This window comes from Misgurnus anguillicaudatus, chromosome 18 (assembly GCF_027580225.2).
Source record: "Misgurnus anguillicaudatus chromosome 18, ASM2758022v2, whole genome shotgun sequence".
Taxonomy (NCBI): Eukaryota; Metazoa; Chordata; class Actinopteri; order Cypriniformes; family Cobitidae; genus Misgurnus; species Misgurnus anguillicaudatus.
Window position 1 is genome coordinate 25,787,213 of NC_073354.2, and position 26,280 is coordinate 25,813,492.

General features: G+C 39.3%; 1 protein-coding gene and 1 long non-coding RNA gene across 4 annotated transcripts in view; one reads left to right on the top strand and one right to left on the bottom strand.

Annotated features, from left to right (window-relative positions):
- Positions 1 to 12,666: 12,666 nt before the first annotated feature.
- Positions 12,667 to 26,280, bottom strand: part of LOC129430061 (uncharacterized) — a 41,659-nt gene continuing 28,045 nt past the window's right edge. For both annotated transcript variants that reach the window (XR_008639384.2, XR_008639383.2), the window contains one exon: positions 12,667 to 13,284. This is a non-coding gene — a long non-coding RNA (uncharacterized lncRNA). The remainder of the gene's footprint in view (positions 13,285 to 26,280) is intronic.
- On the top strand, positions 22,088 to 26,037 carry gorab (golgin, rab6-interacting). Of its 2 annotated transcripts, XM_055187071.2 has the most exons (5): positions 22,088 to 22,329; positions 23,055 to 23,406; positions 24,448 to 24,549; positions 24,649 to 24,789; positions 24,954 to 26,037. In XM_055187071.2, exons 1-5 carry the CDS (start codon positions 22,266 to 22,268, stop codon positions 25,342 to 25,344), a joined length of 1,050 nt encoding a protein of 349 aa, XP_055043046.1. In that variant the 5' UTR covers positions 22,088 to 22,265; the 3' UTR covers positions 25,345 to 26,037. The 2 variants fall into 2 exon arrangements, with proteins under 2 accessions (XP_055043046.1, XP_073712303.1); XM_073856202.1 differs by lacking the exon at positions 22,088 to 22,329 and having other exon boundaries at positions 23,271 to 23,410.

Here is a 26,280-nt window from a genome sequence, read left to right on the forward strand (position 1 = left end):
ATTGGCAATTTCATTGCAGGAAGTACAGTGGAAGTCCTTATATGGGCACTTCACACAATATAGCGCATGCTAACACAGTCTCACCCCATGGCGTCAATATTTGACGACACTTGACCATGCGTCAATATGTTGACGCGGAGGGTATACCTTTCGCGTCATTTTTTGACGAACTGGGGACTTCAATACTATTACGTCCGTTGCATTCTCTTTTCCTATTTTCAAACCATTTTCGCGTCGGTTTAGGGTTAGATTACACAAAATTAAACAGTGTACGCGAAATTAAACAGTTGTCACCTGGCGTTGGGGTTAGAGTTAGGTTTGGGTAGGGATGTCATTATGTAAATCTAACCCTAAAACGACGCGAAAATGGTAAGACTGGGTTGCGCATGCACATGCCAAGAGCAGAAACAAAATCAACGTCACCAAAACACATGTTTTTGTTTGTGAGGGAAATTTAAGCTTGTTAAGCTTTCCAAAGAAAGAACCCAGCATTATGGAAACAACGGATATAGTTTGTTTATCCAGGGTAGCAGCGGAGTTGTACGTCGTGTGTGTTTTTTTAAAGCTGGATTTTTTTCAAATGGGGCAATCCCAACCGGGTCATGAGTCGCAGGCAAACTGCATCAAATGTCTGTTTTGGTGGCAATCATTGTGTAAGTGCATATGGGTGATTCTCACGAAACCATTGAAACACCACGGCACTAATGATTTTAGCTTTAAAATGTGTAATATAGTAACATTAAAAAGCATCAGAATTAACACAATACTGTGTTCTACCTTGCACAATGTGATTTCAACATAAGAATTTATAATTGAAAATTTTATCTCATTTTCTGCTGAAATTCTCATTACCGCAATGTGTCCGGCTGTGTTTGAACATGCGTTATGTTGTAATTTAATCAAATTAACACAAAAATATTAAGGAAAAAAATTAATGGATTTGCTAGACTACTTTAGATGACAGAAAAAATATTTACTGAATATTCATGTATAATAATAATGAAGAAAAATTAGGAAAATGATGTGTCCATGCCTGATGTTCTCATCCTCCGGAACACTGTTGAGAACAGTTTAAGCACACATACAGAATTTTAATAAAGTTTGATTTTGAGTGACCAAGCACATGGACCAGTTACTTCAAGATGGCTACCAGGTAAGATAATTTTTTTACAGTTAATTTGAAATATTGTCTTGTCAGAATGCTTACACGACATTTTGATTATCATTACCGCAACATATGCTTATTAAATGTTAATTTAATTAATAGAAGCATAATTCTTTGATTTTAAATGCATGTGCAGAATCTCCAAATTATGTTCTTTCAGGTTTGTCATGTCATTTTGAAAATATGTCAGTGTTGATGTTTTCTGACTGTTGCGGTAATGAGATTTTTTAGGACTAATTTTTTAAATTATGTTACAAAAAGTGTTAAATGATAAGTAAAAGTTTTTAAATTAATGTTCCCATTTACTCCAGACTTTGTTTTTCAATGTCTGGTGGGAAAAAAGTACATTTAAGCAATTTTTACATTTTCATGCTTGACATTTTTAAAACCAAGTTTTCGTGAGAATCACCCATATAACAACAATCAAGTTGTCCAGAGATAGTGGGATAATGCTTTGTGTGTGTGGCTTGCTTGTGACTCGCTCCGCCCACGCAACCTGATCTCACGAATTTCCGTTGAATAGTCACAGAATTTTTTGTTCATTTTTCCGTGCCATTCTCACGGATCTCCGCATGGTTACTCAACTGTTTTGTCCTATTTTCTTACCATTGTCGCTTCGGTTTAGGATTAGATTTACATAAAATGACATCCACTCAAACCCAACTCTAACCCCAACGCCAGGCGACAATCGATTAAAGTTTCAAAAATATAAAAGAATACATCAGAAAAAATTGTATAAACAAATACTTAAAGTGACATACTAACGCAAACACCAAATCTAACCCTAAACCGAAGCGACAATGGTTTAAAAATAGACGGTTTCATCGGACGCACGTGATACACGTCTGGATCCGAACTTTACTTCTGGTTTTGTTTTTTTTAATGGTCTGGGCCGGGTTTCCCAAAAGCATCGCAAGGCTAAGTAGATCGTAAAAAAGATTGTACGAATCATCTTAGAATTACGGGCCGTTTCCCAAAAGCTTCGTAACTTGCGTAGCACTTGAAAATCATCGTAGATCTACGAGTGTTCTGGAGTAATCATTAATTCTTAATTGCATCATAAGACAACAGAGTTACAAGGTCACCTGCAGGACAACCAGCAAATTGCACTCCTGTAATGTAAGGTTTTACTTTGTGAGATCATGTTGAAAATAAAAGATATTTTTAATTTAAAATATCTATGAGATTTTAACAGGTAAAGACCCACTAAAATACCTTAAACTGTGCAGCATTGTTCTATGTGTTGATTTCCACTCAAACAGTTTAATGGGATAGGTCATAGCCTTATTGAGTGGCTTCTCCCCGTTTTAAAATAGCCAATAGCGTTCAGTTTATCTTGCAGTCTGATGAGAAGCTGAAGCGCAGAATGATAAAAAATTTTACTCCATATTGGCGGATGTGAGAGACTGCTTTTGAATCGCTCTTGCGATACTTTGTGCAGTGTCACATGAAATCAAACACACCTTTGATTTCTATGGCAGCAAAAACATAAACAAAGAAGTGACCCCATGAACAGGTGCGGAGCGCTGGTTAAATCTGTGAATTCTCTGAATTCAAACATTGTTGAAAACATCTGAGATAATGTAAATACATGAACTAAATATATAGAACTGTGCTAGTGATTTTCGGGTATTTTAATGCAAAAATCTTACATATTGTGCCTTTAAAGCTACAGACATTTAGGGGCGGTTTCCCGGACAGCGACTAGTCCTTGACTAAAATAAATGTAAGAGCTGTCCAAACTGAAAACATCTTCCACTGACATATTTTAAAATACATCAATGCCCTTTGTTTTCTCTCAAAATGCACACAAGTAATATTTTTAGTAAGGCATGTTTGTTAAAACTAGTTATATTTCATAATTAAAGTCCTAGTCCTGGCTTAAGCTAATCCTTGTCCATGAATTCACCACCCCATACAGTATACTAAAAGCAAAACACTTTAATTCTGATTTGATTCTTGGGGTCTTTAAAGTGACATGCACTTTTTTTTTAAATATGCTCATTTTCCAGCTCATTTTTGAAACATTTGATTATTACCATTTTGGAATCCATTCAGCTGATCTCCGGGTCTGGCGCTAGAACTTGTAGCATAGCTTAGAACAATTAATTGAATTTGATTAGACCATTAGCATCGCGCTAAAAAAAATCCCAAAGAGTTTCAATATTTTTCCTATTTAAAACTTGACTTTTCTGTAGTTACATTGTGTACTAAGACCAACAGAAAATTAAAAGTTGTGCTTTTCTAGGCAGATATGGCTAGGAACTATACTCTCATTCTGGCGTTATAATCAAGGACTTTGCTGCTGTAACATGGCTGCAGCAGGCGTAGTGATATTATGCCCTGCCCGAAAATAGTCGCCTGCCATTAAAAGTAACCACGGGCACTATTTTCAGGCAGTGCGTAATATCACTACGCTTGCTGCAAAAGTCAAGTTCAGAATCACTAGATAAGAGTCAAGTTTTAAATAGGAAAAATATCGAAACTCTAATTTTTAAGCGCAATGCTAATGGTCTAATCAGATTCAATGGATTGTGCTAAGCTATGCTTAAAGTGCTAGCGCCAAACCCAGAGATCAGCTGAATGGATTCCAAGAATCTAAGAATCAAATGTTTAACTCTAGATGAGCTGGAAAATGAGCATATTTTCAAAAAAAGTGTAATGTCCATTTGAGCACCATTGGTCAGTGGTGCTTCTGTTTCCTGCGTCATTACAAATATCTTCTTTTGTGTTCAGCAGAACAAATCAATGTATACAGGTTTGTACCAACATAAGGGTGAGTAAATGACGACAGAATTTTCATATCTGTGTGCTAGTTAGTTTTTGCCCTGTCATCATTGTTTCTTTCAATATATTGATGTTTAATCTACAGCTTGTATTAGTAATTACAGTACATAACTGAATGAATTTAATGCAATTTAATTTATAACTCACAACACATTCATTTGAATCATTTCAGATTCAGAATAAAGGATGCCAAACAGTTGGGGTCCCACCACAGCACAGACTTGCTAATGAGAGAGCAAGCAGCTCTCTCACTAATTTCAAATAGGATTTATGAAGCAAGCAGAGAAATATGACTTTAATAGCGGTAACAAATGGTCGAGCTGCTCTGGATCTGGCATGCGGTAGCGAGACTGAAGCTACAAGTAAAATAATCCACGAAGGCCAACCGCTTTTGGCAAAGCCATTCTAATGAACTGTGAAAATACTTTGCAGTGTGTCTGATATGGGCACCACAGAAACTGGCTCTATAAACTCGGGATTAAACCTCGGTCTTTGTGGTTTTGCCATCATTTAAATACGTTATACAGGCACTGTTTAATAGTCATAATTGTGGGTGTGGGGTTAACAGAAATATGGAGAAGACTCAGACATGGTCACCTTTGGTCTTGCCCAGCTGCTATTTTTAAAGCCCTAAATGAAACCTGGAGTTTTAAGGGTCTTGAATTCAGTTATTGTTAGTCCTACACCAAATCTGGAATGTGTGAAAGGATTAGGGCACGTATTGGCATGAAAAATTGCGCTGACACTTTTCGCTTGAAGGGCGCGTTTTGACAGGAACAATTTTACTTTTATTACTCAGGATGTTATAAGCTAACTCAAATGATGTCAGGCAAATGAATGTTATCCCTTCACAGGCTTACATGTATCTGTTTTTAATGTCTCAAATTATTTAACAGTCATTCTTCCCAGCACCTTGTTGATTCTTTCAGCAATACAAACATAACCGATCGTGTTTTACGACGCCTCCTGAATCGCTCTCATCGGAAAAGGGATGTTGTTCATTGTCACATGACGTTAAAGAATACTGACAATCCCTGAACCCCCACCCACCGGCTTACAGCCAGCTCCAGATCCCATGCAAACACATCTTGTTGGCAGATGTGGCGATACCGCAAACACTTCAAAGTGCCTGCACTTAGACCTTCTCCATGCACTGACGCCAACTGTAAAAAGCGCCGGACATATGGGTTGGAAAATATTAAACCTTTCAAACGGCGGCTGGGCAGCGTCCTCATGGCAGGAGAAAATATTTTTATTACTCATCATTTAGAACTATTGAGAGTAAATTGCGACAAAGACCTTCGTGAGTCATCGCAGAAAAGCTGACAGAAGCAAAGCCTCTCCAAATTACACAGCCTCACGCTGTGTTCGGGTGCACTTAAATAAAGCTGAACTAGTGTTGAAGTATGTATATGTGGAAGCTAGATATAGATGAATAGAAAGAGAGAGAGAGAGACAGAGAAAGAGAGACCTACGGGTATATGGAGACATAACCCACTGGGTTCTTTCCCATCTTTTCTCTCAGTATTTTCCCATGAACATAAAGCGCCGTATCTTCTTCCTGTTGTGGTGGGAGACGACATGGAGGGATCATATTCAAGCTGACAAGCATTAAAAGAAATTGCTCCACAAAGCTCTGGAGTGACTCTAGAATTTGCTTTGACTTAAACGCACATGGGAACAATGAGTAAATCTGTCCTCTTGAGCGTCGCGGGTTGCATGATTTTGTTCGCCTTCGCCCTCATAACTTAAAACACGCACATGACACTGCGCACACACGCTCTGTTCTGGTTCTCATGCAAACAGAGATTACCATGCTCGAACTTTTAAATCTCCAAACAATAAACACTGAGTCACCGGCCTGCTTAGGACATGGTGTACAAGTGGAGTGTTGTGGTACGAAAAAGGCCTCCATCGGACAACAAGAATGGAAACTATGCTGGTTTCTCTGAGTGACAGTTCATCAGATCGTTTTTGGCTCCTTTGCCATTTTAAGCATCATGAACTACTTGTGGTGACATGCAATGGTGAAGCCCAAAGCCGAGATGGGGAACAAAACTTTGAAAGCGTTCTCACATTTAAACCTGAAAATTAACAGAACGATATAGGATTTGATGTAAAATTAAATGGAAATAATATGCAATATTGATTTCACATCGATTTCAATCTTTGACATGACCGTACTATTTATATTAAAGATATCAAGGTTATATTTTCACAGAATGTTCTCTTTACCAGTGTTGGGGGTAACGCATTACAAATAACGCGCATTACGTAATAATATAACTTTTCTGAAATAACGAGTAAAGTAACGCATTAATATTTGAGTTACTTTTTTAAAAAAGTAACGCGAGTTACTTTTCAATTTAATTAATTCAATTTAAAAAATAAAATAATGTACTGAATTAAACTGAACATATTAACGTAGAATTAGGCACTCTGTGCGCCTGAGCGGGAACAGTTTGAGTCAGAAATCGAGATGGCAGGCCAGAGCTTGACATTTTTGCGATCATAAAAAACACCTGCAAGGCCTGAAAGAGATCAAGCCTCAGCGGTTTTTGCAGGAGCACTCTGAGCCTGAAGTTGAAAAAAGTCTACTCTAACGACATTCATGTTTTTCTATTCTCCAATTGAATGTGGGGAGAGGCGGGCCTTCCCTTGTGGTGACAGAAGTTTGGCCCTGTCCCAAATGGCACACTTCATGTGTACTTTCGGTCTCGTGGTCTTTGGGTGTTTTCACACCTAGTTCGTTTGAGCCCTCCAAACGCTCTCAGATCAGTTCAGGGTGTATATGTGAACAAACCAAGTGATCTCAGACCCCCCTAAAAGGACCCAGAAGTGAACCGAACTCAGACCACGTCAGGAGGTGGTCTGAGTACGGTTCGCTTTTGGGTTCTTTTGTGGTTCGATTTCTTTTTGATATGTGAAATCAATGAGGTCCCGGTCCGCTTTGCGTGTCGTTTGGACATTGTATCAAAATCAACTGCTGCACAGAAAGCTGGGGTCTAAGTTTTTATGAAGTTGTGATGTGAACAAGAAAAGGTCTGAGATCACTTCAGTTCTGAAGAGGACCAAAAAAAGAACTGGGTCCTCTTTTGAGTCCACTATATTGTGAACACCAAAAGGACTGAGGTCACATTCAGCTAGTTCCTTTTCTGGTTCACTTAAAGTGAACTGGGTTTGGTTCTTTTAAAATGAACTATATGTGAAAACACCCTTAAATTGTGCGTGTTCGCTTAGTCTATAAAGTCTGTAGGGTGTCCTATCTGTCATTTTTACGCTCTGAAGTGTGCTCATCAGCGCCTCCATTGCACCCTTGATGCGGTCTTTGGCGAAACCTGTAATGCTGCAGGCTCCACGCACCTTACCAACCCAGAAGTCCTTGCAAAAGAGCACAAAAGAGCAATCAGACCAATCAGACAATAGATGGGAGTTCACAGTGGCAACTTCTCTTCCTATTTCCGGCGTGACAATTGAGTCTGGCCCTGTCCCAAATGGTCCACTCCAGACTTGTCCACACTGTGATGACATAATGTAGAGCAGACCTTAGGGACCCTTGACACGAGTCCACGAGAGCACACCGGAGTTGTTGGCCAGATTCGAGCGTCACGCCGGAAATAGGAAAAGAGGTTGCCCATCAGTGTGAACTCCTCCCATCTGTCTTCTGATTCATCTGATTGCTCTTTCGCAAGGACTTCTGGGTTGGTAAAGTGTGTGAAGCCTGCAGCAGTTTGAGGCCATGAGACCGAGGGTCCACATGAAGTGTGCCATTTGTGAGCCTCTGTCCCAAAATGACTCTGGTGAGTACTCTCGTCAAGGGTCCCTTGAAGTGGCTGCCATAGACATTATATACGTAGACGCCTCATGACGTGCTGGAACTTAATCTAGCGTTGCCGCCATATTGGTTGGGTCTTCTCACTCACAACTATGCCCATATTTTGTGCAGCTTATGGTTGCAATAACCAGCGCAGTATTGATACCAGATTGCATGGGATTACCTTAATTTTGGTTATTTTACCATTTATAATATTATGTAATCGTAACTAATGTTACTTTAGTGTAACCAAACCTTTGATGACATCATGTAGTGCAGACTTTAGGGACCCTTGATGCGAGTCCACGAGGGCGCACTGGAGGCGTATTTTGGGACAGACTTGAGCGTAACACCGGAAATAGGAAGAGAATTTGCCCATCATTTTGAACTCCTCCCATCCGTCATCTGATTGCTTTTTCGCAAGGACTTCTGGGTTGGTAAAGTGCATGAAGCCTGCTGCAGTGCGGGCTTCGCCGAGGACCGCATTAACGGTGCGGGGGGGGCGCTGATGAGCAGACTTCAGAGCGTGGAGGTGACAGATGGGGCGCCCTGCCGACTCGTAGAATAAGTGAGCACCGAGGGGCAACCTTCCGATCTCTCTGATGAAGCCAACACGGAAGTGATTTAAACTGCAATTCATCGACTGGCCACTAGAGGCTGGCTCCAAAAGGGAGTCAATTTCCATAGACCTCCATGTTAAAATTTCCAACTTTACAGCAGGAAATAATATGTTTACAGCCTGGTACAAAAAGTGTTTTTGGTCTGTATAGCTAATATTGCCCTTCATGACAACTGTGAGGGGGGTGAATTTTTTTGTAACTTTTTTTGTAAACTTAAAGTTCTGCATAATTAAGTGCGTGGCCACTTGAGTGACAGCTTGAGGTTGAACAGCCACTGCTGTCACTAGAATCGAGCTAGGTGGGCATGGTTTCAGCAACCAGTCACCTCAGTTTCACCCACGTCCTGCCTTTTTACCCATTTTTGGATATCTGCAAGTGATGCGCGGTGACGCACGGCCAAGATGGCGACGGCAGGCAATGCCTACTTTAAGCTTCAGAAACGATCTTCAGAAACCAATGGGTGACACTAAGTCCAACTTTTTTTACAGTCTATGGCGAGCACGTGCAATTTAAGGCCACGAGACCGAAAGTCCACATAAAGTGCGCAATTTGGGACAGGGCCTCACTCTCTCCTGCCTTGGTGGTTGCCTAGCAATATAAAAATGCGTTCTGTGTGATCGGACACTAAGTACAGCTTTATATTTCTCATTTCCATTTAAATTTTTCTGGTTTAAGATGAAAAGAATAAATTAACTGTACCATAAAACAGACAAGAATGACGGTGTCACCAACAGCGGGAATGAACCAGCCCATACATTCCTGCTATTGACATCATACACAAAACATACAGCTGTGATCATACTCCAAAACCACGCCATAAATATGTAACAAATTAAACCAGTTAAGGACGTCACAGGAAAATTGGTGAAGTTAGGCATGTTTTGTATACATATAACTTACAGTAAAATAAAGACAGATGCTTTTCGTTTTCCTTCTCCTCAAATTCAGTTGAGCTAAAACAAAACCACATTTTCAGGGTCCCTCACTGGCTGTGTGTCGTTTCACCTCTCTGGTATCTAACAGGGGAGAAACTAGTTTACCTTCCTAAGGTCTCTTGACAGTGTCACTCAGATGTATGTAATGAAAACTGTCGGAGTTTGGAGGATGATTGACGTGAATCGTCCGCAACGCGTACCATACATTTATGACAACACGTCCGTCACAGCTGCCAGGACTAAATAATTCAATGACTTACCACCCACAGTTTAAGCAGCTCCAGCCGCTGGTTCCTGTATATATGATCACCGGCCCTGCAAAGCCACAATTTCACAAAAATGTTTGGATTAAATTCACAGTCGACATGGTATTTGCTTACTGCTATAGACTAAGGCCGAAGTCGTTTACTTATGGAAATCACAGGAATATATTATGTTAATTCCTGACGCTTTTTGACAAAAAAACAAACAAAAATCTCCATTAACTAGAATACAATTATGAGTTAATATGACCTAGATGAATTCATTAACGAAATCTTGTTCGCAATACAGTTTAAAGGTGCTGTAGAATGTAAAACTGTATTAACTTATGAATAATAAGAGTTCTGTACATGGTAAAGACATCTCATGAGCCTCAAACACGATCGTTTCCTTCTTCTAATGTAAACCTTGTGCATGCAAAAGACAGCTGGAAAACAGGCCAATATCAACATAACACCAACTGTGATGCTACAGTCGACATGTATGCCCCCCAACATTAAATTACACATTAAATTAAGTACATTGTTGTTACTATGTTAAAACAAAGTTGTGACTGTTGAGTTAGCAATAGTTAATGCTATGTGCTAATGTTTATTCTGAAGTTCTACTACTGACATGACAGTACGTTTTGGACAAGGGGCACCTTCTGATCTCCTTGTTGAAGCTAATACGGAAGTTATTTAAACTGCAATTCATCGCTCGGCCGCTAGAGGCTGGATCCAAAAGGGAGTAAATACCCATAGACCCCCCCCCCCATGTTAAAATGCCCAACTTTACAGTAGAAAATAATATGTTTACAGCCGCTTGTGTTTATGTATATGTTTATGTGGCCGCTTGACTGACGGTTAACAGCCATTGCTATCACTAGAGTCGAGCTAGGGAGGCATGGGTTCAGCAACCAGCCACCTCAGCTTCACCCACGTCCTGCCTTTTACCCATTTTCGGATATTCGCGAGTGATGCGCGATGACGCACGGGGAAGATGGCGACGGCAGGCACCTCCTACTTTAAGTTTCAAAAACGATCTTCAGAAACCTATGGGTGACATCATGGACACTACATCCATCTTTTTTACAGTCTATGGTTTTGCAGGTCCATACTGAAAAAAATACAAACTTACCACTCAGATATGTCCATTCCAAAATCCAAATGGATTAGTCCATTTTCTTTAAAAAATCCAGATAATTTACTCACCACCATGTCATCCAAAATGTTGATGTCTTTCTTTGTTCAGTTGAGAAGAAATTATGTTTTTTTTAAGAAAGCATTCCAGGATTTTTCTCATTTTAATGGACTTTAATGGACCCCAACACTTAACAGTTTTAATGCAGCTTAAAAATATGCACCCTTAAACCACAACCTCTGTCTCTCCTCCAGCCGTGCGACCCGCCAGCGCGACCTTCATGCAACTGCGCAATGATGTCGAAAGGTCACGTGTTACATATATGAAACGCACATTTCCTGACCTTTTTAAAGAATAAACTGACACAAAGACATTAATTAGTATCATTCGACATACAACAACGTCGGAACGGTCCTCTTTCTCCACACTTGTAAATACTGGGTCGTAGTTTCGCATACGTCATCCGTGACCTCTTGACATGATTGCATGAGGTCGCGCTGGCGCATCACACGACAGGAGGAAGACGAGAAGCTGCGGTTCAAAAGTGCATATTTTTTATTTTTCTTGCCAAAAAGGACAATTGTTTCGCTAGATAAGACCCTTATGCCTCTTTTGAGATCGTTTAGAGTCCTTTGAAACTGCAATTTTAAACTGCATTAAACCTGTTAAGTTGGGGTCCATTAAAGAATGAGAAAAATCATGGAAGGTTTTCCTCAAAAAACATAATTTCTTCTCGACTGAACAAAGAAAACCATCAACATTTTGGATAACATGGTGGTGAGTAAATTATCTGGATTTTTTTTAAGAAAATGGACTAATCCTTTAACAATAACAATTGATTATTCCTCAAATTCCGTATCTTCATCTGATACAGGCTCAAACATAAGGTCTGTTTACATACACCTTTTACACAATTGTGTACTTTTTATATGGATTATGACAGCAGAAAATATATACTGTGATATGTTATTTTCAACCCAGCGTTGGGTCAAAAAGGGTTGAGCCCTGCTGTTGGTTTAAATGAACCCAGAAAATGTTTATATTTGACCCAACAATGGCTTAAAACAACCCAGCATTTTAGATTGAAACAAACCAGCATAGGTTAAATTACAACTCAATTATTTTATTGAAAATAACCCAGCATTTTTTAGAGTGTATTATATTATATATTAGTATTATATATTTACTGCACTAGCAGCACAAAAGGTTCTGGGTTCAATCCCAGGGATCACATATAGGCCTACTAATAAAATACAGTATAAACCATGAAGGCACTATAAGTCATCTTAAATAAAAGAATCTCCAAAATGAATAAATTCATGTAAATGTTTTCAAAATGTGACAAAAAAGTGATACTCCCTATGAAATACCAGCTAAAGTCATTTTTTGTTGACATTATAAGTCATTATTTACTGTTTTAAACATCATCCTACACCTACATTGGTATGAAAATATATGGAGCAATACTCATGTCAAAGATTAAAATGAATGAAAAATCAATAATTGAAATCAAACGTTGATGCTCTTAATCTCATAATTAGATTATAATACATTAGCCTGAATTTCACAGACAGGATCACACATATTAGTCATTGGCCCAGACAAAACAAATATTCTACAACAATTGAAAAACTGTTGACATACAGACATGTAAACTTCAGAACTGTACACACAGCTGTTGTTTAACTCGCTTGCCTTGCTGAGGTTTAAACAAAACAAGTGTTTTACTACGGCATGGTTTTGTTTTGTCCCATTGAAGGCAGCTCGACTACATGAGGATAATTAAATGATTTTGGATGGTAAAAAACAGGAAAGCAAACCTATAATCAACACGCTTGTCTCGTGATGGACATACGCGCCATGCTCCTGACACATCAAAGAAAGCCTGCAGCCTCTTGTTAAAGCTCAACAACATCTCCCACTGCTGTAAACCTTCCACAAAACACACAGGCAGCACTTTCCTCCGACGCAAAATAACTGTAAATGTTTAATTACTTTCATAAAGCAGATAGAGGCTGTAAATCACCCGGGGTGAACACTTGTGTGTTTGTGTATGAACCAACAGAATAATGCATTACAGTAACTGTTCTTTGCATTAAGGGGCTACTTTTGGGTGGGGAGCACACAACAGTGGCATGCTTATATGGATGGGGGTGGCCAGTTTCTCTAGAAGTAAATACATTAAAAACCTCATATAAACTATTCTAGGCCTTGCGGCTGGCGTTGAGTGCATCTTGAGGTGGAGAGACCGGGGTGGGGGCAGAGAGGGAGCTGATGGGGGCTCAGGGTGGGCCAATTCCTGCTTGCTGATGGGTACATTTTAAAAATTATGACCAGATGTTCATTAATGAGCTTTCAGAGGACCACTGGGGGAGATGAGTAAGAGAGGGTGAGAAAGAGAATTAGAAGAACTCAAGACAAGGACAGAAGGGAAAAGTTGCTGTTTGCGTGCCTGAAGTCTGTGGGTAACAGAGCTGAAGAATTGATGCCACCTGCATCGGCCGCCATTGGATGTCTTTCACAAGAACTTCTTTGTTAGCTCATTGTCCACACCAGCTGCAAAACAGCGGCGGTTTCACCCTGGGAAAAAACCAAGAGAACGGATAAGGTGATGAGATCTAAAAGAGGCCTTTCAGCACAGAATGCTGCAACCATTACCAACAAAGCATAAATGAATGGATTGTACAGTTCTGTTCTGCAAAAATATAACCTTGATATCTTAAAGGTCACGTTCTTCCTGATCCCATTTTTTAAACTTTAGTTAGTGTGTAATGTTGCTGTTAAAGCATAAATAATAACTGTAAAATGATAAAGCTCAAAGTTCACTGTCAGGCGATATATTTTCTTTAATAGAAGACCCCTTTCAAAGCCTACAGAGAACGGCCGGTTTGGACTACAGCCCTCTACTTCCTGATTGAATGACGTCAACATAAGAGTTTTTGACTAAACTCCGCTCACAGGAATACGTCAGTTGGCAGCTTTGGCTGAAATGGCTCTGCTAAGCTAAGCTGCTGTTGAATCACAACACATTATCAAACTACACAATCAGAACTCATTACGTATTTCTGAAGGAGGGACTTCACAGAACAAGGAAGACATCAGCCCGGTTTTAGGACAGCGAAAACAGCGCTATACAGATAAGTAAATTATATTGCCCACTGTAAACACAATCAAGCTTTAAAAACACTGAAAGAACGGAACCTTTAAAGGAACAGTATGTAGGATTGTGGCCAAAACTGATATTGCAATCACAAAACTTGTGGCTAAAACGGGTACTGCAATCACACAACTGGTGGCCAATACACAACATGACAATATAAACATCAGTTGAGGGCTGCAACTTCACTTTTTAAATGATAATATCCTGGCCGGACCACTGTTGTCAGTGATATAAGTATTTGAAATGAAAATGATTTCTTAATGTCTAGTGACATATCAGGCCATTTTATGATTAATTTATATAAATTTCTTACATACTGTTCCTTTAATATTGACTGAGTAAGGTGATGACAAATATTAAAATAATGTAACATTAATGATTAAAATCAAATTTGATGCTCATAATCTATTAGTTTATGAGACTTTATTTTGAATTTGGCAGACAGGATCACAATTGTTTATATCTGGTAAAACCATAGCAGACATCATACAAACAACTCACTTTACATAATCACATTAGCATGTTTTCCATTAAACTGCTAAAAAACATTTGCTTTGTCAGCTTATGCTCTGCAGTATAATTACATTTTTTGGAGAATTGGGCATGCCTGAATTTAAAAGAGTCATTTACCCAGATACTTTTGAGTAAATTGATATAAATGGTTTTATTGTACAGAAAATATTGTGCACCACAACTTATATAAATATATCTTTTAGTACAATTTAATGACGCAGCTTTGGACCCACCGGCGCGTCCGCAGAGTGTAAGGGGTTAACAATACACTTTTGTAATTTATGAATGTGCTGTTATTGTAAGTATGATAGGTTAATATGGCTAGTTTAATGTTTATAACTGTACGCATATCACGGAAACCAGTCCATATTGCAATCGTAACTGTATATATTCTTGAGAAAAATATGAATATAAAATCATTCGCTTAGAATTTCATTTTAGTCTTAAAGGGGACATTTCACAATACTTTTTTAAGATGTCAAATAAATCTTTGGTGTCCCCAGTGTATGTATGTGATGTTTTAGCTCAATATGTCATATAGGTCATGTATTATATCTAGGGCTGAACGATACATCGAATTTTCATCGTCATCGCGATATGAACTCACGCGATGAACACATCGCAACAGACAGCCTTGACGCGATGAATGAAGGGAAAACGGTAAGCGCATGTAATAAATGTTTGACCTATCACGTTTAGTCCTGAAGACATGGTTTGCGCATTCATGCTATTAGGCCAATCAGGGGAACCCCCAAGTCAGCTACGCTCAGATTGATTTGTGAAGTGTCGGAGGTGTCGATGGCGGAGGAAGGAGAGAAGAGTGAGGAAAATGTGTTGTCAGACAAAGATCTTGTGGTGAAAAGGAACAGCACTTCAGCTATATCATGGAATTATTTTGGATTTAGGAGAGATGACGCCGCAAACACAGGTACTGTGGAAGCGGTGATTCATATAATGCGTCTATTGCACGCTCAAGCTCATTATTTTAAATGTAGGCGCGCAGTATGTGCGTTCTGGAAGCGCCGCAGTCGTGACTCGCACGCGGTGCGACGCGCTCGTTTTTTCCAGGCATTTCAAAAACATTTTAACTTTCAGAATGACACAAGCGCAGCATGCAGGTCATGTGACAATAACCTACGTGTCTAGCGTTTCCACGCGTTTTTAGGCCCGGCATGTGAATGGCCCCTAAAACATGAAAAAATATATATATATTTATTGCAACTCCCATTGTCATCGCAACATTAAACAATGTCACCGCACATCGCAACTTTTCCTCACATCGTGCAGCCCTAATTATAGCATGTTGAAATTGCCACTTTGTGGGTGTGAGCGAGGTGTGCTGTTTTTGGGTGTGTCCTTTTAAATGCAAATGAGCTGATATCTGCACTAAATGGCAGTGCCATGATTGGATGGTGCAGATTGGGGGGCGGTGTTGTCTCCTTCTGGCGTCACGGGGGGAGCCGAGTTTCGGTGACTTGTTTTTTCGCATGCATGCAGAAAATGATTTATCAAAACTAAGTTACTGGGTTGATCTTTTTCATGTTTTATAGTGTATAGAAGCACTGGGGACCCAATTGTAGCACTTAAACATCAGATTTTGATTATATGTCCCCTTTAAATATCTCGTTAGTAAAAAAATCCTCAGTAGGGAAACCACAGTTGTAACTTAAATGGCCTATGCTTACGATAATACAGTACATACTTTATCAGCATTTCTTTGCTCTGTACCATAATGCACTGTGAACAGAGCACTTCTGTGTATCTATCTTTATTATCTCAGGATTCATATTTAAATGGTTTGCTTCATTTTGCCAGCTTTACTGTGGGTGGCTTTACCTAAGACCTGCAGTGAAGTTTGGGATCAGAGCATGAGCTGGTCTCAGAGCAAAACTGCTTATACAAGTGGTTTTGGCACAAATATAGACCATAGATGCAATTAGCTTCAGGTGACACGAGTCAGGACATGGGGCAAAAAGTTTGAATATCGCTACTTATTCGCCGGTCTCGTTTCTTTCTGATAACATCTAGTAATGTGGTTCAGTTTACTTTACAGGACAGGGATTAATTGTGACCATCAATGCCACAGCATGTAAAAATGAGAGGGTATGGGAAAGCACGCGCAATGAATGAAAAAGGAGAAAAAATAAATTAGGCTTTTCATGTAGCTCAAATGGTACAGCAGTGTGCTTGCGATGCAAAGGTGGACTTAATTTCCAGAGAATGTGCATACTTATAGCTAGAATGCACTGGTAATGAACATAACATGAAAGCATTGTAGAATCCAAACGCAGAAGTTTATTAAAGCACACAAGGCAGACGTAATCCAATAAACAATCCAATGGAACAGGCACAATGATCATAACATGAAACATGGACAGTGAAACGCTTAGTAAGCAGATATACTGACAATACTTTGGAAATGTGAACATGGATATACAGTAGCATGACTTAAATATAATACAAACAGGAAGTGAGTGTACAATGAGATCCAGTTTGTGAAAGGGTGCCACCTGGTGGCAGGATCAATGGGCACACACCCATTCCTTACTGTGCGTTCACCCCAGTGATGCGAGGGTTGATTCAAAATAAGCGGGTGCCTGTGGTCACCCGCTGTTACGAGTCATCCAAAAATATTTTTTATGATATTCGGGTCGCGGTCGCTCGGGTCGTTTGAAATAAAGATGCCAATTATTTATTTTAAACAATTACTACTTTTAAAAAATGCGGGCCAGGAAGCGGGTCTGGTATTTTTTTTGCGGTCCGAGATGTGGGCGGGTTAGTAGAAAACATTGGTCGGGTGCGGGTTGTTGAAACATTGACCCGCGCATCATTGGTTCACACCACCACCGGCGAGAGCGTCAAAGTGGCCGGAAGTCATTAATTTTCAATGAGAGCCGGCGGCAGCTCCGGCGCAGTGTGAGCATTAAGGAAAGTTGAAATCAACTTTGTGGTAATGAGCTATGACGCGGTTCGGCGGCAACCAATCGGAAGGCGGAAACGTTCGGCGGCAACCAATCGGAAAGCGTAAACCTCCTCTTGAGAGGATTCCAGAGAATGCATTCGAGCATCAGAGCATCCACTACACTTTTTCTGTAGCGTCGTTGGCAGGGCAGTTTTTTTTGACGCTCTCGCCGGTGGCGGTGTGAATGCACAGTTACAGCACTCTATGTCCATTTGCATAATCAAATGCATCATTGTAAAAAGTTCTAGGACATTTACAACTTTTACTTGTTTCCATTCATTTAACTTGGCACAATTACATATTAAAGGGGACATATCACGAAAATCTGACTTTTTCTATAATCTGAAGTGCTATAATTGGGTCCACGGTGCTTGTATCAACCCAAAAAATGTGAAAAAGAACAACCCAGTAACTTAGTTTTGGTAAACCATTCTCTGCAAGCATGCGAAAAAATAGGTCATTGAAATTTGGCTCCCCTTGTGATGTCAGAAGGGGATAATACCGCCCCTTAATCTGCACTATCCAACCACGGCACTGCCATTTAGTGCAGAGATCAACTTATTTGTATTTTAAAGGACACACCCAAAGACGGCACGTTTTTGCTTTCACCTACAGGGTGGCAATTTTGACATACCAATATATGGTATTTTCGCGTATATACTGTGGGGACGCCAAGGATTTGTTTGACATCTTAAAAAAGTGAAATGTCTTCTTTTATTTTTTTTTTTTTTTTTCTTTTTTTTAATTTATTTTTAGGGCCTTTTATGCCTTTATTTTTCGATAGTGTAGTAGAGAGTTGACAGGAAAGTGTTGGGTGGAGATAGGGGAGCAGGACCGGCAAAGGACCACAGAGCCGGGAATCGAACTCGGGTCGCCGTGAGCGCACTGGCGCTATATGTCTGCGCACTAACCACAGGGCTATTAGCGCCGACGTGAAATGTCTTCTTTAATAATAATTGTATCAGCAATTTAATATTTGTCATCGTTAAACTCAAATTGGTAGACAACGTGAAAAATGATCACTGCAGGCACCGTCTTGATTTTACTTCAAAATTTAAGGCAACAATAAAACTTAAGGTTTTAAAGCAACACTATGTAGTTTCCATGTAAAAATGACTTACAGCTCCCCCATGTGGTTGAAAGTGTCTGCCTGGTATCAGACACTCTTCTGCAGGCAGGAGGCGGGGCTGTGTTTCCTACCCTCCACCGCCACTTTCAGAGTGTGCTTGTAGCAGCTAGGAGGCTGCTCAGGTTGCAGCAACAGTACAATTTGTCCAGGTAAAAGTTCACTGAAATAATTTTAGAGACATTATTTAAAGGTAAAAATATTACATAGTGTTGCTTTAAATGCTCTAGGTTGAATTCAACACATTCTTATAGCAATTTGTAACTATTCATATACTTTTATTCATAACTATTTGATCTCATTTTAGTAAGATTTTTTTTTATAATAATATGCATGTTTATGTACAATTCACATCATACAAATTCATTCTAAAATCGTTAGATTTTCTGCGAGATGGTTGGTTGAATTTTGTTTACCCGCACTCCTGGCATCAGAGATGGATTAAATGAGAAAGAGAATGAGCTTTATGATAAACATACAGTGAAAGGGACAGCAGATGATCACAGGATAATTTCTGTCTTTTCTAATCAGTGCGTGACATCACACAGATCCGTCTCTGGTACCCAAACTCTTTGCAGATGGCCTGGAATCCGAAACTCTGTCTCTCAGCGTAAACAGAAAGAAAGGCTCTGTAAGGGACAGAAACGTGGGGGAGTCGAAACATGTGGGATTTTGAAACCATTACATGTGCCTGAAGTTCAACCTTTGCACGAGGGAGAGCGCTTTGACCCCCAATCATCCCCGTATTGACCTCAACCCTACATCTTCCTTAAGGTCAGCCATGAATTGGCTGTTTGTCTTTTTGACCCGTTCCCTGGTTGATTAAGGGAAGTGTATTTTTATTGATGGTTAAAAGTCACAGAGGGGGCACGGCGCGCACTTGCTGTCCCTAAACTGATTCCTACTCAATTACGTATGAGAGCCTTCAACAGCAGTAATGCAATCTCTGCTGTCTATCAAGAAACCTGTCAGAGGCACCCTTGAAATACAACAAAACTTCCTGTTTGCCTTTACGTGGTTTAGAATGTCAAGCTTGATCTAATGTGGGAATTTGTCTGGCTTACAAAATAAATATTGTTTTATATTGGACTGTGCAGTGGTAGTTTTGTTAATGGCAAAAAGACAGCTCCTATTATACAACACATAATGCATCATTTGTTTTTCCAAATTCTTCCATATGATTCATATACATTTATATTGTGTTTAAAAATAACACTATCTCTTCGTCTAATTGTACACGGCTAAGGTTGTTATCAAGGTGTTGGGTGATTTACTTTTCTTCTTACTCATTTCTTTCTATCAATTTCTCCATTTAGGACAATTTATGATCATTATAAGTCAAACACAGCTTATTGAGTGTCACTGCGGCCCCTGTCTGCAATAAATGTGTTTTTATTAATAGAGCAAACTAGATGGTATCCAATAAAACAGTATTTATTTTGAATTCATTACTCTGTCCCTGCAGACTATCCAGTCAGTAAGTATTTAGATGTAGGCGGGCTCTCCCCCCATAGCTTCGCATAAACACATCTAAACATTACCTCAAAACAAAAGTGCAAGACTTATTATGCCTATAGGTGTATACGGGATGCACTTTATCACTGCCATTCGCTCTAACAAATTTAAATATATGAACTGCAAATACAGACTTGCTCTGGAAGTTTCCCACTGGACCGCCTGTAGCGTTCACACAGGCCTTCCTTGTAATTGGGCATTTGGTCGGCCCTGGGACTTACAGTCCTCCATCTTAATTTAGCACAAGTTCAGAGTGATAGACCGTTCAGTCGTCCTGCCATATGGAGCCCATGCATCAGTCTCTTTCCCCACCAGTCTACATTTGTCCTCTCCTGAGGTGTTGATTCTGCTTCAAAGTGCACAAATAATTCCAGATGGATAAAAGATGTGTGTGCTTTTAAAACGCTGCTATGAAGCGGTAGTGATTGTACGACCACCCTAAATGTCTTATGCGGGGCAATTAACAGTGCACGTTTTTGTTAACAAACGTTTATTAAATAAAGCTGAGGGATGGCTGTAGGACCAGAGGCATTTTTGGCATTGCCTGACATGTGAAGCAAGATCCATTATAGTTACTTGAGCTTTGTACCTTAATGAATTTAAGATGAATACAGAAATACGTGTGTGTGTTTGTAACAAATAGAGAGAGAAAGAGACGGGTGGAAATTAGGGTAAATGTCAGCCGCAAAGTTTTGTCAGTTTTTATTTATGGTTTCCTGTCTGGATGAGGTGTTGTGTCATGGCAAAACTCCACCTTGAGGGCAATGGGTCAACACATCAAATAGGGTCTGTTAAAGATAGCTGCCAATTTATTTGAATTAATAGCTGATATTTGTGAAGTATCGCAGAATTTATGTGAAGTGATTATACTGTCAACAGTGTTTGAACTGGCACAAAACAAGAGCTTTAAAAAGGAAGCTTCAGTATTCCACATCAAATTAGACAGGGATGTACGACATCAGGAAATTTGTTTAATTTCAATGTCAAAACATATATATTTAAATAGTAATTTAACGTTTTGAAATCGGACTTTTGACTAAAATCAGTTTTGAACCTTCAGCCGCATTTGAATTATGTTCGATCTTGACAGTGTTTGACCACTAAGTATATCTTGGTATTTCTGCTTAGGCTCACTTATAGGCTACCAAACCACTCGCCACAGACAAGGTCATACGAAAAGTTTCATTGATGATTAAAATAATGGGAAATCAGGCATCGGTGGTTTGTGGACTCATATACATTCGAGCCTAATTTGGCAAAACATCACACTGATAAGCAGGTCCAAAGAAATTACAGGCCCGTCAGGCTCTTTCGGTGCTTGCTTTCTGTCACAATCACGGTTGCTTTTGGCAATAAAGCAAAAGTGTAACTTGAAACAACTGTTTGACATTTCCTACTCTCTGCGGATTTCATGCTTTTTATCACCAAGCATGCTCTTTCATTAACCTCTGACCTCTCTGGTCAGTAGGAGTGCAGGATGGCTCAGTGGATGTGAAGAGGGTAATTGGAGCAAGAAGAGGAGGATAAACAAAATTAACCATCGACTCCACTAGTCTGACAGCTTTCCTGGACGACTGATTCATATACATTTATATTACGTATAAAAGAAACACTATCTCTGTGTCTAATTTTACATGGCCGAGGTTGTTATCAAGGTGCTGGGTGATTTACTTTTCTTCTTATTCATTTCTTTGTATAAGTTACGTTTCTCCATTTAGGACAATTTATGATCACAGCTTGAGTAGGCTATCACTACCCCTGCCTGGACGACTGCTGAAATACAAATACTTATAGCCTAACTAAACAATTTAGCTTAACTGATTAAAGCACTTGGATATATGTATTATATCTATATATTTAAAATATATTTAAATCTGTTTTATTGTTTACCATTAGCCCAAGTTTAGTGTATGACTAACTTGATGTACACTCTCATTCGTGCAAAAAACTCCGTAAGTCTGACAAGAAAATAAATACTTTTTAATCATATTTATTTATATTATTAGTTTCTCACATCTTTAAACACTTTTCCACAATACTTTCACACTGAGATATTCCCAAAAGACTTAGGTACAAACAGGCAAAATGCGAGGACACACGCGGAAGAGGGGGTCCTTTTTGGGTCTTGAACGTGGCAGTACACACAAACATGGCGGCAAGATGAAACCCAGAAGTTAATTTCCGCAACTTTATGTTGAAGAAATACCCTTTTAGTTTCATATATTTTTACATTTGACAAGTCCGATTTGTAACTTAGTTGTATAGGCTGTCATAGATTATGGAAAATGGCGGCATGGGCTGGATTTTCAGAAGACGAGCTGCGAAGAATGCAGCAGAACTGCGATCACCGTAAGTATAAACGTTGACACTTCACATAAACTGCTTTTAAATTGTGTGATCTGCAACAAAATAAATATGTAACTATAATGATTGCCATTTCGTGCATTTATATTTGATAAAATACTCCCAGGTGAATAATAATTCTACTAAAAATATACTTAAAAAAGTGTACTAAGTATATTTTTTACATTTTGTACTATTTTCGTCAAATCCAAGTATAGTTAAGTGTATTCAATTATGTATTAACTTCAACTTAACATCTATTTGAATACACTTCAAGTGTAAATAGTATACTACTAAAATGAAAAAACTTTTTTTAAACTTCAAGTGCACTAAAATACACTTCTGAAAATCAAGATTCATGAGCAATTATTAAGAACACTTAAGTTACAGTACAACACCATTGTATCGCCATTTTACTGGAAATACACTTAAAAAGGCATTGCAGCACAAAGTATAGTTGTGTTTAAGTACATTTTGTGCATACACTAACAGTATACGTTTAAAAAGTACATATTAAATACTCTTTAAATAAAGCACAACAAGTAGAAGCATACTTGTTTTATACTTCATGTACTTCAATCATATTTCTAATACACTAAAGTATACTACTTTTTCACCTGGGTTCTCAAAACCTAGATCTCACTTGTGGATCTAATTTAGTGCCAAAAATGCTACGTTAGGATCTCATTTTACTGGACAATGCAGTCCTGACATATCTGTGCTTTATTCAGCAAACCAGACTGTGTCTGCCACGTTAGGTCGTGGGCGTAGACCCGCCCCGACTAACCGGAGCAGACAACAGCTGCAGCGGGAGAAGGCTCTGCAGGTGGCCGCCAAACAAAAGGATGACGTCGGGTCTCTACCACCTGAACAACAGCTTGCCAAGCCCCCGGATTCACCTTCTGTCAGTCACCCTGCTCCTCTTAAATCTCAGGGGCAATCCAAAGTGATGGAGTCAGAACTGGTTAACCAGGAACTAGTTAAGCATGAACCAGTTAAGAATGAGCCAGAAGAACCAGAAGCAGTTGCGCAGGCACAACCAACAGTCGCTATCAAGGAACTTGACAAACAGGAAGTGGAATTGTTAGTAAGTTTATTTCTTCTGCAGACATGGGCCAGATATAATGTGCTGATAACGAATAATAAAAACAATGGTTGGTTAACTGGGTTAATCGTGTTTAAGAATATTTATATTAATCATTATAATAATGTTTAAATGTTAAACTCCTTTCCCAGGCTCAAGGACGCTTCACATTAACAGTTGCAAAATATCAAGCAATTATGTACATTTTAAAGGGACATTCCACTTTTTTTGAAGGTATGCTCATTTTCCGGGTCCCCTAGAGTTAAACATTTGATTCTTGCCGTTTTGGAGTCCAGTCGGCTGATCTCCGGATCTGGCGCTGGCGCTTTCGGTAGAGCTTAGCAGGATCCATTGAATCTGATTAGACCATTGGCATTGTGTAAAAATAACCAAAGAGTTTTGATGTTTTTCCCATTTGGAGGTTGACGCTTCTGTAGTTACGTTGTGTACTAAAGCCGATGGAAGGTTGGAAGTTGCGATTTTCTGGGCCGATATGGCTGGGAACTGTGCTCTCGGACTGGCGTGGTGGTCAAGGACTTTGCTGGTGTGGCATGGCTGCAGCAGGCGTGGTGATGTTACGCACTGCCCGAAAATACTTCCCTGCTATTGAAAGTAACCAAGGGTACTGTTTTCGGGCAGTGCGTGGCGTCGCTGCGCCTGCTGCGACCATGTTGCAACAGCGGGGTCCTTGATTATTGCGCCAGTAATAGTTCCTAGCCATATCTGTCTAGAGAATTGCAGCTTTTAGTTTTCTGTAGGTCTTGGTGCACGACGTAACTACGGAAGAGTAAATTTTAAATGGGAAAAATATTAAAACTCTTGTTATTTTTTTGCGCGATGCTGGTGGTCTGGTCGGATTCAGTGGATTGTGCTGGGCTGTGCTGGGGGTGCTAGCGCCAGACCCGGAGATCGGCGGAATGGATTCCAAAACGGTAAAAAAATCGGGTGTTTGACACTAGGGGAGCCGGAAAATGAGCATACTTTCAAAAAAGTGGAATGTCCCTTTAATGTAATACTTTACCAAACTATTCTTATAACAGGCGGGAGAAGAGTCGTCTGGAGCAGTTTCAGTGGGAACAACGAATAATGGAAGAGAAGAATAAAAAGAGAAAAGCTTTCCTTACAAAGACCATTGCTGAAAAGTATGATAATGTCATGGTTATGATCAAAAGTCACATATTTTGTATACATAAACAAAGTTGTTGTGAGCTTTATAGATAAAATAAACTCTTATTTTCCAGGTCCAAGCAGACACAGGCTGAAGCTGTGAAACTGAAAAAGATCCAGAGGGAACTTCAGGCACTGGATGATTCGGTGTCTAGTGATATCGGGATTCTCAGAAAACTGATAGAGGAATCCAGCATGGACTATTCCTCGGCATGGTATTCATTTCTTTGTCACTTTTTTAGTCTTTGAGTCAGGTAATCGCCAGTTCCACTTGCACTGTCTTGTAGGAAGCACCTGTGTAGTACCTGTGTACAACCCAGAAACCGTAACTGTACAAATAAAATGTATGCTCTTTCTTCCAACGTCTTATCGTTGACAGGAAGCGCTTTGAGAAGGCAGAAGCTGAGTATGTTGCTGCTAAGTTGGACTTGCACAAGAAGACTGAGGTAAAGGAGCAGCTCACCGAGCATCTCTGTGCAATCATCCAGCAGAATGAGCTACGCAAGGCCCGCAAACTGGAAGAGCTGATGCTTCAACTAGAGCTCAATGCTGAGGAAGTCCCCAACCCAGAAGAAACAGAAAAAGAGAACAAGGAGAGCACAGACAACTTGCAGTCTATTTCTGAAAATAGTCTCACAGAAGGCATGAAGAGCTGCACAGAGGTGGATGGTTCAAGTTTGAGTAAAGACGGTTCCATTACAGAGCCAAAGATCAGTCAAGACAATCAGGAGATCAGAGCAACAGATGTTTCTACAGATGGGCCAAGCTAGCCCCCAATCATCTTTATAATGGAAGCTTCATGATGGTTAACAAAACACTTGTTATTGGCTTTAGAATTTTTCTCATTGTGAGAAAGTTGAACAAAGCAACACGGCTGCATCTGTGATTGAAATGTTGACATTTTGGGAGAAGACACCGTGTCAGTCTCAGTCTGGTGTCAGTATTAAATTCCCTGATGCCGTAAGGCAGATTCCTGATTACATTACCAAATGACACTAAAATGTTCTTGGCCTCATAGTGGTGATGATCTGCTAAACTCAAAAGTAATGAGAAGGCTTTAGTGGATACTGTTTCCTGATTGTCAGTTGTTTTATTATTTGACCTCTGTCTTCCATTAAGAAAATGGGTTAGGAATCTTTTTAATTAAAAAATGTCCTTTATGACACTATAAATACCATACGGTATACTGTACTGTTAACTTTTATTGACTATTCCATAACTGTAATGTTAATTTAAATGGGGTGTTGGTAAATGGTCTGGTGGAAATTTGCAGTTATGATGTATTTCACATAATATTGCACAAGTAAATAGTGAAATAATTATTCATCTGCAACTGTGGAATAACTATGCAAATGTTAGCAAATCAGCGGCTATACAATATTACATTTTATTCTAAAATAGATCTTGTGCATGTAATTTATAACTTTTGTTTACACTATTAAATGGGTTATGTTATGACAATCTTTCTTATACCTTTGTTTATGGCTTAATGTCGAACCTTATCTAGGTTTCCTTTATCCAATTGTTTAAGTAGCCTATGAGTGTGTGTATTATAGTGCATATAACGTATAATACAAATTTAAATTTGTTAAGTATTTTAATTTTGTTAATTTTTTTATTTGAAAATTTTGCTTGTCAAACTTTGTCTTGAATGACAGTGCATTCGTTAGGTTATTTGTAATATAATCAATTTATTTACTGGTGAA

What these genes read in the sequence shown, in the direction of transcription:
- gorab (XM_055187071.2), top strand. Translation starts at nt 22,266, where the DNA reads ATGGCGGCATGGGCTGGATTTTCAGAAGACGAGCTGCGAAGAATGCAG. An exon ending in GACAAACAGGAAGTGGAATT is followed by an intron (nt 23,407 to 24,447) that starts GTTAGTAAGTTT and finishes TTCTTATAACAG; the next exon opens with GCGGGAGAAGAGTCGTCTGG. An exon ending in ACAAAGACCATTGCTGAAAA is followed by an intron (nt 24,550 to 24,648) that starts GTATGATAATGT and finishes CTTATTTTCCAG; the next exon opens with GTCCAAGCAGACACAGGCTG.